This window comes from Mauremys mutica, chromosome 2 (genome assembly GCF_020497125.1).
Source record: "Mauremys mutica isolate MM-2020 ecotype Southern chromosome 2, ASM2049712v1, whole genome shotgun sequence".
Taxonomy (NCBI): domain Eukaryota; kingdom Metazoa; phylum Chordata; order Testudines; family Geoemydidae; genus Mauremys; species Mauremys mutica.
Window position 1 is genome coordinate 83,819,430 of NC_059073.1, and position 12,633 is coordinate 83,832,062.

General features: G+C 45.5%; 1 protein-coding gene across 15 annotated transcripts in view; it reads left to right on the forward strand.

Annotated features, from left to right (window-relative positions):
* Positions 1-12,633, forward strand: part of TMEM241 (transmembrane protein 241) — a 142,769-nt gene that overhangs the window by 36,104 nt on the left and 94,032 nt on the right. For all 15 annotated transcript variants that reach the window (XM_045003310.1, XM_045003318.1, XM_045003316.1 and 12 more), the window contains 2 exons: positions 9,996-10,030; positions 11,759-11,828. In XM_045003310.1, coding sequence (XP_044859245.1) covers positions 9,996-10,030; positions 11,759-11,828 — 105 coding nt within the window. The remainder of the gene's footprint in view (positions 1-9,995; positions 10,031-11,758; positions 11,829-12,633) is intronic.

The following is a 12,633-nucleotide window of genomic DNA, read 5'->3' on the forward strand; positions in this document are numbered from 1 at the left end:
TTGGGGGGTGAGATAATGGGTGTACATGCCAAGTTACACTTGAAGAGGTAACTGTTTTAACTGTGAGTGATCACTGATCTCCAAAGGTAAGATTGACACAATGACTTGATGAAAGGAAACCTGGAGGGGAGCAAGCAAACCAGTTATTACCAAAGGGGTGGTATTAGGTATAGACACATCTAATGTAAAAAGCATTGGCAATAACTGTGATTGTTAAAAACGGTGCTTTATATGGTGTTATGTCCTAGGGGCAGCCGGTGTAGGAAGCAATCACTTGAGGCCAGAGAGCAGACAGCTAACCAAAACCTCCATTTTATTTGCAGAAACAGAGAGCTCACTCAGCCGGTTGAAACCGGCTGAGCTATCCCTTAATAGTCTAACTCAGTTGCCATAGTAACAAAACCCATGACAACCAAATACACAACATATGGGGCAGATAATTCAGACCTCTAGTTGTTGGCATTAACTGGGCATATCAAATCATAGCCAAGGGAAGTCAGTGAGCATGGCTGTTTCTAGATTCTTACTTCAGATAAGGACTTGCAAGCCATGTAGGGCCGTGTAATCAAACCTCCCTGCTTGCCTGTGCATACCCATGCTGACCCCAGTCACCTTTTGCCTGCCTGTGCCAAACACCAAGTGATATCTAGAGGCAAGCGTTGTCAGTGGCTACCAGTGTGGTGTTCTGCTCTTGTTCGATGATAAGTCGGCTGCGTGCATGTTCCCTCTGTGTGCTGCCCCAGTTCTGCGCAGATAGATGACACAGCAAACCCTGAGAGAACCCCTAAAGACCACAGACTCTAGTAAGGTACGAAGGAACCTTAGCCAGGTTTATTGTCAAACAAAGCACAGGAATAGTTTCCTATAGACTCTACAGGACATACTATGAATATGTGCCCCCTGGCAATGGACATAGCTCAGTCAGTGGCGGGACACTCCACTGCCCCCTAGGCTGGACAAAGATGCGCACTCTGGGACCTACTTTTATACGGTTACAGGACAAATTACTCATCCCTACTGATGTATTGAGGTACAGCCCCTCATTGGGTGTTATCTCCCTCTTTGATCATGTTGGTTCAAACAGATCTATCCATCATGTTGTCCTTTTGACCCTGTCTTTAAGATGCACCTGCCTGTTCCTCGTTATCTCTGTGGAGTGTTCTGATGCCATCTTGGCACAAGTTCCTCTTATTAGCACTTATGTGTGGATGCACCTGCTTCTAGCAGCCCTCTTCTTGCAAACTTCTGTGAGTGGGGCCTGCCTCTGGCTTACAGCCCAGCTTTTACTTAGCAATGCCTGGAAGTACTTTGGTTCAGGCTTCAGGCCTCAGACTGGGCCTCTGACACGAGTTTATGTTTCAGGGCCTCATGTTACTACAGCAGGCACAAAGTATGTCCATATTTTTACTTTTGCTTTGTTATTGAGGGATGGGAAATAATACTGTGGCAGCCTTCATCTGCTTATGAGTCTCTCTGACTCCTGGTGAGCACCAGGCATGCACACTATTAGATGGTGCTAGAGAAAGATGACATTGAAAGGGAAATAAAATCAAGAACTTGAAGTAGGAGCAGAACCAGATGAAAGAATGACTGGAGATGAAAATGTGTTGTGTGGGTGTGTGCCTGCCTGAGCCGGCCTTATACAGACTCATCAGTGGGATAGACCTAAGGCAGTTAATTGACTACCTTTACCTTGTAACTCTATGTTCATAAAGTTTAAAAAGCAGGGTCCAGACCTCTTCACCTTAGTCAGATAAAACTTTCCAATTTGCATTAATAAGGTGAGCTGGAGTAGGCTATTACAAAACCTGCATTATGTGCCAAAGAAAATCTGGCAGTGCAGCATGCACTGATAGTGTGAGTATCTATTTGCATGATGCAGTTTCATGTCCTAAGGCAATCAATCTGTTCTCTTAAGTTTTTCAAGTAAAAAGCAAATTTTTGACAAAGGAGACAGACACCTGTTGTAATTTTGAACACTGGTTCATTCACATAACTGCAAATATGGTGTTTATGCACAAAAATAATCTATTAATTCTTGACTGAGTGGTTCTGCTTAGAACATCCTAAATGGGTCTATTGTCTAATGATCAGGTGGAAAAGTAAAGCAAGCAACAAAATCCTGTTCCTTGTAATTAGCACATGCATGAACTATGAATCTCCATTGTCATTTAGTTGAAAACTACAGATGGGCCCAAACCTTAGATTCAGATCTTGGATCCAAATCTGCATTTTGCAACATAGCTTGCAAATTTAGGGCCAGATTCTCTGCTGTGTAAATTGGGTGAAATTCCACTGAAGCTGTGCCCAGTAGAGATGTGGGGTTCCATTTAACCTGAGAATTATCATCTTTTCCCAAGCTTGTTTTAAAGTCTTTACATGTGGTTTTTTTTCCCTCTCCTATGGCCATATAGTTTAGGTAGAGCTTCCCCCCCACCCCTCAGAGAACTTTCAGCCAAATCAAATATAAAAAAGAGAGGAAGATTTGGGCAATTTATAGCATAAAACTGTTTGGTTGAACCTGGTGCTTTTGGACATTTACTGTTTGTATGTTGGAAAAGAGAGCATTTGTAGCTAAGGAGCTGTAAGATCGGATGTTGTAGTTGTGGCCGGCATCCCAGTTTTAAAGCTTTTCTTTAGAGGTGGTGAAAATGTGTGAATCAGGACAAGGTGTTTTTTCAGCTTCTCAAAAGCAGCGAATATTAATAAGCATCATCTTGCAAAGATTTTCATTATCCAGGGCTTTACAGGTCATCTGTGCTTGGAAGTTGCTGACACAAAGCAAATGCTAGAAAACAGCTGGTTTGATTTCTTTGATTAGAAGGGAGGCAGGTGGTTGGAAACTGACATGTCTTTGATTTGACTCTGTGGGATTTTTTTTTTTTTAAGGGACATTGAGTTCCATGGCAATTAGGCCTTGTTCAGACCAGGGAAAAGTGGGTTTTTTGTTTTTAAATGTGTTAACTAGAACATTTTAATTAAGTGCTGTTTAAAACTGTGTTAGCCAGTTATGGTCAGCCTAGGGCACAGCTGCCATTAACAGATGTTAAGAATCTTAGGGTGATCAGATGTCCCGTTTCTTAAGGGGCAGTCCCGTATTTAAGCCCACCTGTGGGTGTCCCGAATTTTTCTTAGAAAATACGGGACAATTTGCCTGTTTTTGTCTCCTTCCCCCTCCCCGCCCTGCTTGCCAGCCACCCGCCCACTAGCGGTGAGTGAGAGGGGTCCAGTGGCTGACGATGGGGGTGGAAGTACAAGGCTGGTGGCGGGGCCAAGCTGAAGTGTGTGAGGCTGGCTGCTCCCCCTGCTGGTCCATCAGCACAGACACGCTGCCTGCCAGCTCTCGGCCAGCAGGACCCCGCCCACTGTCCCATTTCCGGCTGGCGCTGGCTGTGAGCTGCAGTGGCTGGTGAGTGTGGGCACATGCCAAGTGGCAGCAGGTAACATGTCACCTCTGCTGCCCACCCATCGGCCTTTCTGTGCTCCCCCTCTCACTGTCTTCTCCCTGTTTTGCCACTTTGCCCCATTTCCCCAGCCCCACTGCTCCTCCATATCCCCCCCCAGTGAGGCATGTCCCGCTCCCAGCGCTGTGCAGAGAACCAGCCCCTGGTCGGGGTGCTCAGCTCACCAGCAGCCTGGCTGGCAGGCTCCTTCCTTCCCCCACTGCCTCTGGCTGGGCCGGTGCCCCGGGAAAGTGCTGGCACAGGACAGCCTCTCCGCCCCTCAGCTAAGCTCTGGAGTGGCAGGGTGGGGGGGGAGAGCGATTTCCAGCCTGTCCATGCCCTGACACTGCAGGCTCCACAGCAGCCCCCCGGGCAGGGGGTTAGCACCCTCTTCACCCTCCCCCCCCAAACCCTCTGCCCTAGGTCCAGCCCCCAATGAGTGCGGGGCTGCTCTGCCCCCTAGGCACCCTCCCCTGCTGAGCCACCTCTCTGGTGGGGTTCACAATGCATCCTTACGGCTTAACCCCTTCCTGCCCACGCTGTAGCCAGGGGACAGGAGGTGGCTGGGTTATGTCGGTTAGCTGCCTTTTGACAATGTGCAGGCAGGAAGGGACAAGCTTCTTCCAGCCACGGGGGCGGAGGGAGGCGGAATGGGGGAAGAGATGAGCTCTGCAAAGTTATGGGCCAGGTCATCCCTCCCTCCCCCGCATCCCCTGTGGCTGGAAGCAACTCCCATCCCTTCCCTCCTGCACAGTGCCGAAAGGCTGCTGCTGGCCATCTTCTGGTGTGAACCCTGGAAGAAATCTGGGAGGGGGGGGCATGTGACCCTGCATGTCCTGTCCCATTCTCCTCTCCCCGCCCCCCCGCTGTTGCCTCAGGAAGATCAGGTACTAGGAGAGGCAGGTCCATCCTGGGGCTCCGGTGAGGCATGGACAGCACACAGCACTGGGCAGGGAGGATGGGGTTGGTCGGTTACCCCCCCAGTGTGAGAGAGGTGTATGGGACTGTGTGTGCCACCCCTCCCTGTGTGAACCCTAAATCCTTAAAGATAAGAAGGTTAAAAAAAAAAAAGAATCCAACTACGCAGTATTTCTTTTTAACAGGGGCTCAGAGTATGGCTTCACTTGCAGCTGTACAGCGCTGGGAGTTAAACCTGTCTTCATACAGCTGAGTAGGGAAAGCGATGCAGTCTGTCCACACTGACAGCTACCAGCGCACTGTCGTGGCCACATTTGCAGCATGTTTAGCAGCATCGGGAGCGGTGCGTTATGGGCAGCTATCCCAGCATTCAAGTGGCTGCAACGTGCTTTTCAAAAGGGGGGAGTGGGGTGGAGTGTGACAGGGAGCGTGGCGGGGAGAGAGAGAGAGAGAGAGGGGATTTTTGGAGCCGACACTGTGTCAGCATGCTGCCTTGCAAGTTCCGACCCCCTCCTCCACCCCTCTCTCACTCACTGAAAGCAAACAGCTTTTTTCCTCACAGACCAGATAAGCAGCCGCTCCCCAAAACAGACCCTCTCCTCCCTTCCGCCTGCCGCGCTGCTTCTCTCCTCAAGCAAACACTAGCTGTGGGCGTTCCAAAGGGAGCCCCCCGCCTGCCTCTGCTCCGTCACAGCAAACAGTAGCTGTGTTTGTTTTTTTAGATAAGCAGCTCCAGGAGTTCGGAGTTGACAACAAAATAAAGAGAGGCATCACAACAAAACAAAGAGAGTAATCTGTATTTAAAAGCATTATGGGAAGCTTCCGGAGGTCAGTTACAGCATACTAAGATTATTCCCTGTTTACACTGGCACCCCAGCGCAGCAGCAGCAGCAGCACTATACTCTTTATTCCTCTCAGGGAGGTGGAGTACAAGCAGCCCTGTAGCCAGGGAGATGTATATGCCTTGCCAGTGCGGACGGGGAGTGAGTTACAGTGCTATAAAGCCACCACCAGCGCTGCAACTCTTAAGTGTAGCCAAGGCCTCAGTCAGCTTGACGTTAATTTGAATGTTTGTAGTGCATAGTTCTGATTGATTGCCATTGAACTCGCTTGAATACAAGTAATTTTACCAGGTGTCCCGTGTTCAGCATAGTGAAATGTGGTCACCCTAGTTAAGATGGTCAAGTTAAAGCCTGTGAGGAAGCCTAAGATTAAGCTTCTTAATTCCTTCTTGGGGGAGGGATAGCTCAGTGGTTTGAGCATTGGCCTGCTAAACCCAGGGTTGTGAGTTCAATCCTTGAGGGGGCCACTTAGGGATGTGGGGCAAAAAATTGGTCCTGCTAGTGAAGGCAGGGGACTGGACTCAATGACCTTTCAAGGTCCCTTCCAGCTCTAGGAGATTGGTATATCTCCAATTATTACCTTTTAAGCTTGACCAACTTAGAATGTTGTACACACTGCCTGGTCTACACCAGACTTCTAGAATGTGTTAGCATATGTTAGCTAACAACACACCTTGTATCCTAGTCCAAATAAGGCCCCAGTCTTCTGAGATGCCAGGTTCTGTGAATGTGTGGTGCTTCTCACTGGACTTGTCTACTCGAGCACTTTTCAGGAAATTTCACACTATTAGACTAGTTGTAGCTCTGCTGCGTATTAACAGTGTGGAAAGGGGCAGCCTCTGCTGCATACTGATGCTGCTGGTGCCTGTATCTTCATATTATCTAACCCTGATCAGATGGTTTACATTTGACTGTGCAGGAAAACGCTGCCGTGTGAACACAACTTGACAGTGATTGCTGTAAAAGGGTCAGATGAAAGTGTTACCGCCTGGTTATGAAAACAGAGTTGCACTTTTACTGTAGATGATGCCTGGATGGAGCATATTAAAATTTTTGCCCCAAGCTATTGGATGGATTTAATATATTAGTATAAAGTTCTTTTTTTAAAAGATCAAATATTTGCTCCATCTAGTATTGCCAAGAGTGTAACTGAAACAAACTAAACATCTTAATGCCTCCTGTCCCTGCATGCACTGATTCTCGTTTAAAATCTGGAATGAATTTTTTGGGAGACTGTCTTTAGTGTGGGCATTAGAAACATGGAGGTGGACTTTCCAGAAAAAGATAGGTCTGAAGAAGGATTTGCTGGATTTTGAAAATACGGCATTTCTCACACCTCATCACTTAAAGTATCTTTCTTAGAAAGTTGACCACCATTTATGTGATGTTTCTAAAAATGATTATAGAAAAGCCTATTAGATTTGCAGACTGGTAAAAGTGAACTTTATCAGCCACATAGCCCAGATAGAAACCTTTTGTCTCTAAAAGCTGGGACGTTTGGTTCCAATATCAACGACGGGTGCTCTAGCTGACCATTTTGAGGGCCTCCCTTATAACTGGGTTGTCTTATTGTCCTGTTCTCTTCAGGGAGCATTTTGCTGCTCGAGAGTAGAGCAGCAGGACATAGCAACCTCTCCATGGGCTTTAACTCATCTTGTTGCTTTCAAATTTATCAGCACTTTGAGAGGTCTGAGAGACATATCAGGGTTCAACCAGTAAAGAGATGTTTGCCACTCTTCCTCTTCCTTTGTTACTCCCTTCCCATTTATTGTGTGTTTGGGCTTTGGTCATTGTCCCCCTGCCATACCCTCCACATGAAATGAGTGGTGTGTTGACTGTGACAGATACAGTTTAAATTATTTAAGAATCTACTTTGATAAAATGGTGGAAATACTATATACATTGTATGGAATGCTGAGTCTTCTGTTCACTAGCAAAACTAATTTAGAGCTAATTCCAGTAGCTGTATAATCCCCAGTCCTTACAGGGCCTATTTTTGTCATGACTTAAAGTGGGTTTGTTATTTTAATCAGCACATGGACGATAAATCACTGGGAATTAATCTGCAAAATGCCACAGTCTGCCTCTGTTGCTATTGTTCACAAGGCAAGATGCAAATAATTTTAGACTGCAGATTTGAAAAGACTCTTGAACTTCCCTAGTTTTTCAGATCTGAGATAGCAGTGAGGTGCTGGGACACGTAGTGTGACAGTGAAGCACTATCTCTGGAGGGCTATCTGCAGTTCTTGCATAGGATGAAACATACATGCAGGGCAGGTTGTGGCCTATCCTAACAGCGCCAGTAGTAGTCCTGCTCACACACATGCTGATGCTAGTGCTCCCTGTCTCTTGGCTGGAGCGTGGGTGAGGTGTGGGCAAAGAGGTGGCAATGCATGCTGGGTACTCTCCCCCACAGCAATTGGGCAAGGACGGGGTGCAGTTTTGGTTCCGTCCTCCTCCTCCCTACCCCATGTTGTGACTAGCAGAGCTGGCAGTGTGTGCAGTGTGAGGGCAAAGTAATGTGCACCTGGAAAGTGGTGGCACTAATTGCTTCTCCTAGAAACAATGAGTCACAATTCCTTTCCAAGTTTTTGCCTGTGGAGAGCTGGCTGTGTGCCACTCCTTACACAGAATCCTAAAATGTGGGGCTGGAAGGGACCTCAAGAGGTCATCTAGTCCACACCTCCTCCCCCCCACGACAAGGAAGAATTAAATACACCCCTACCTGACAAATGTTTGTCTAACATGTGCTTAAAAACCTGAAATGATGGCAATTCCATAGGCTGAGCAAAGGCTGAGTTTGTTGCTCTTAATCTATTGGATGTTTGTCTGTGAAACTGAAGTGCCAGACAACTGGCAGTCTCTGGCCAAGAGAAACCTGGGACATAGAAGGGGAGGGGTGTTTTCGGGTTTTGATTCAAGTGTGTTGACAGAAATATGTGTAAAGCCTATAGAGTACACACCCACATTAGAAGTGGCTTTAGGAAGAGTTGCTAGGCTTGCTCATTTATGAGCACAAAAAGCTGCACTGGATTTTTTTGCTATGATGAAAGGCAGCTTTGCAGGCATAAATTGCTTTTCTTGCTGACAAAACTGCCCCATAATCAGACAGAAAAGACTACGAGGTGCAGCCCATAATAAAATATAGTGGGTTTGGGAAAATCACAGATCTAGTGCTTCTACTCCTTCTCCCTTGCCTAGTGTCCTAAATTGTCTTTTCGGAAGTCCCAGAGTCATTCAGGCAGTGCCACAAGATGCCCAGTTGAGAACATAAATACAGTGCAGCTTACTTCAGTTTTAACCCACTGGCTTAGGCTGCCCCGTGCCCCACTAAGATTTTTGTTTTCTTTGGATCTGAGCCTGGGATGTTGAAGGGTTATCAATTCCCCTTGCTTGCAGATGAAGTTCCTTACCCAGGCAAACATATACACATTTCCTACTCTCCATAATCTTATCAGTAAAATATGTACAAAGCAAGAACGGGGACCGTAGCTCTTGCCACTGTCGATGCAGGTTTATTTGTGCTTCCATTCCCTTGTTGTGTTTCATACTGAGTAATAAGCAACGTGCCTTCACCTCCTCTGCTATGTTTACCAGCAGAATTGATGATGTCAGTAAATCTGCGGAATTGGCGTTTATTTAACTGAAGCTCCTTCTGGGTATCTAGTTTGGAGGCAGCAGCAGAGAATTACATACTGTGTGTCCAACTATTTAGAAATGTTGACTTTTTAACGTCTTTGTGGCACAACAGTGGTTTGTTAAAAATACAGCTATTTAGACTCTGGACATTTTCCACCAGGTAATATATATTTTAAGTACTTTGAAGAAAATGTTAAGCCTAAGCCACTTGACCATAAGCTTAACATGTAATTTCCCCCTTTGCCTTGTGTGCTGCACTACTGGTTTCAGAGCCAGGACCCGCACCTCCACACCCTTTGGGACTTTAATATCAGCAAATGCCCTGCGCCAGCCAGAAAAGCTCCATGCTTCATTGAACTCTAGTAAGACCCTGCTGCAGGCCCTGTCTTTGGCAGTCACAACTCCTTCTCATTGTGTAGGCCTCCATGGCTTTACTGGTTGGGTTGGTACCTTGCAACTATCCTAGATCTGCCCTAGGACTGCAGGAGACAGTAGCAATTAATTGGGGGAAATTGTGATGCCTTCAGCATGTCTTTTCACTTTCATAACTGCAGTGCCTACTAATGGTCAGTCAGGTAAAAAAGCCCTGGCCCTGATTGGTTTTATAATTTATATATGCGTGAAAATGTGCATTAATATTCTTTTAAATTCCCCTTCCAGTGTTGTGAGTGTGTTTGGAACTCAGCAGTGAATAGCTTTAGAAAAGAAAACTAAATGCAGTTAGTTCTGCTGAGGCCAGGAGTTTCACTAGCATGCTCTTTCTTTATAGATGTTCTAATTGTAAGATGAATACTTGTTCCTTTCATCTAAGTGCTCACAAATATGGGTACACGGTGCTTGCACAAACATACATGTGGAACCGGATGCTTAATTTGCACATGCATTTACCACAGTCATACCCACAAATCATGTGTTTGCACACACGTGGTCAAAATTCACTCTTGTACAGAGAGCCAGCTGGAGTCTTATGCGCTATAGTCCCACTTAAGCTTCATTTTGATGACGTACGTGATACAGAGGCCTGTGCTGTCCCATTGCATAGGGGAGAACTTTACTCATTAATGAACAGTTATGTGCACTGTCCATTTGTGGGCAGTTTGTTTACCCTCCTGTATTCAATTTGTAGTAAAGTATTTATCTTTTCTTTCTTTAGTGTGGTGCTTTTGGCCTCTGCATCCCATCCAGCAGGTAAAGTGACTAGAGAATGTGTTTGTTTTTTTTTAATGGGTTGTGTGTGTGTGTGGTTTTTTTTTTTTTTAATGTATTGCAGTTTAAGAACAGATTCTGCATCCTGGTGCAAAATCTTGGAGTCAACAAGAAAAGCACGTGGAATTGCTTGCACGAAGGCCATGACAAAATAACAGTAGTAAACTTGTCTCAGGCCCTCCCACAGGGCTGAATCCTGCACCACTAGGAGGTTTGCTACTGAATTAACTGGGAGTAGGATCAGGACCATCTAGGCCATGATACAACGTTCAGAGAGGAGAGGGGAAAGGAGCCTATCATTGTGATATCCATGCACTGATATTTAGTAGCACTTAATAGACTGTCATATGGACCTTACCTGTCCTTTGCAAAGGAGCAGCATGGGAGCCTAACAGATACTGCAGACTATAGCCTGCATTTTAGCTGACTGGGGGCTAGTCCCAAGGATTAGCTGGTAGACTGCTCCCTTGAGACCAAGGCCTACCAGCCAGCCTGGACGCTGGGTTTCCTTCCTCATGCTCTTCTCAATGCTAAATAGAGGTCTTACTCTGCTGCTTTCACATGGAGTAAGGGGATCTCTTTTTTTCACTATTCACTTCTCCCCTCCATCACAGCCCAAGGTAGAATTTAGTCCTTCCCTGTGGCCAAAGGGCCAACAATAAGTAATAATTCAGGGAGGTGAGGTATGTTAGAACAGGGAACATAAGAATGGCAATACTGGGTCAGACCAAAGGTCCATCTAGCCCAGTATCCTGTTTTTTGACAGTGACCAGAGGCAATGAACAGAACAGGTAATCATGAAGTGATCCATCCCCCGTCGCCCATTCCCAGTTCCTGGCAAATTCGTGGTTTACTAGTCAAAGCAGTGGTGGTGGAACCTGTCCATATTTCTTTATACAGAAGATTCAACCAGTCAAAAATACAAAGGAAAAAGTATTTAAGAAATGAACAGGTACTGCTCTTCAGCTAGTGGGAGCTTTTGGTGCTTTATAAAGCCACTGTGCCTGCTGTTTCCTCCCATCAGGAATTATGAAAGAGAAATGCCCAGTGAAATAGGCAGACATTTTAAAAATTGAAGGGAAACACTTTGAGAATTTGTAGAGCTTGGAGGTGAGAGAACTTCAGACACTAGGTACTCCTGAGAGCTTTATGGGTCAGACTTCCTGGAAATGCAAAATATTCACCAGCCCTACTCTGCTCATATTTGGAAGAATGTTTTTAAACCTCCTGACTTGCTGTTTGTGACAGAGTTCAAATTCCAGAGAGGGAAGCAGCCAATACATGTAAATGTTTCCTGTTGCACAGCATGGAACTAAAAGAATTAACTGACTTCAGTGGAAACAAATTCACCCCTGGGGGCCCTCCAGTAAAAGTAGCGAATGTGGTGCATGCCTGGTCATTGGAAACTGCAGTGTCAACACAATCATTTATGTGCCATTAGAAACATATTAGCCAAGAATACTTTTACATTTTCTACAACCCTTTCCCCCTTTTCGAACAGAAGGCAGGAACCAGCTAGAACTGAGAAAGTCAGGAATGAATCATTTAAAACATTATAAATGTGGAAATCTTAGTAATTTAAAGAGCCAGGCAGCTGTAAAGGAATGTTAAACTAATACTGTAATGACTATTTAATTGCTGTTCCCCAGTTGTTTGTAACTATGGGTATTTTTGCCAGTTTTCCACTGAGTGCATTACTTTGTTCCTCAGGTGATCTCTTCAGTGCCTTGGACTTTCCATTTCTGTACTTCTACAGATTTCACAGCAGCTGCTGTGCCAGGTAACCTCTCCATACTGGGGTGTGTGAATGCTTTTAGAATAATTGGTTCTGTCAACTTCCAACCTTGACTCTCAGTTAAACGCTAGTAAAACCTGAGTTAGATACAATAGTCTCTCTTGGCACAAGCCAGTAAAGCCGCAGAGCATTGACTTCCTCTGAAATGCCATTGAGGGCCTGAGATTCAAATTTACCAGGGGTTGTTTCATCGGGGGGAAGGGGTACGGATAGGTGCAGTGTGGCCATGAGGGTTCCCAGCTGCCATTAAAATAGTTTTACATACCATAGCAAAGCTTTGATAGAAAGCATAGTATCGTAGGACTGGAAGGGACCTTGAGAGGTCACCTAGTCCAGTCCGCTGCACTAGTGGCAGGGCCAAGTGTTATCTTAGCATCTCTCAAACGCTTCCCAAATTGGAGTAGGCCTTGTAAAACTTGCTTTTTGTGGTGATTACAAGGCATTAGTCTTCAGCATTATATTAGTGTGCATGGATTTATTTGCCTGTACATCTTGTTACTTGGCAGAATGGGTTAGTCGTGTAAAGGGGGAAGGCTGTAACAATTTTGAGTAGCAACAGTTAACAGCCTACTAATGTTATCCTGTGAGAATTACATTATTTATTCTATTTCTCCTTACTCTGCTGAAACTTGCAGCCTTCTCTTAATCTTCTGTTCTTTGTCCACTAGATCCGTTAATATTTTTAAGTTGAATTTCAACTTTCATGCTAAATGGTTCTAAAATAGTTGTAGTGTTTCTTGGGACTTTTCTTATTTTCTTAACTTGATCTTATTTACCCATTGAAAGGGTT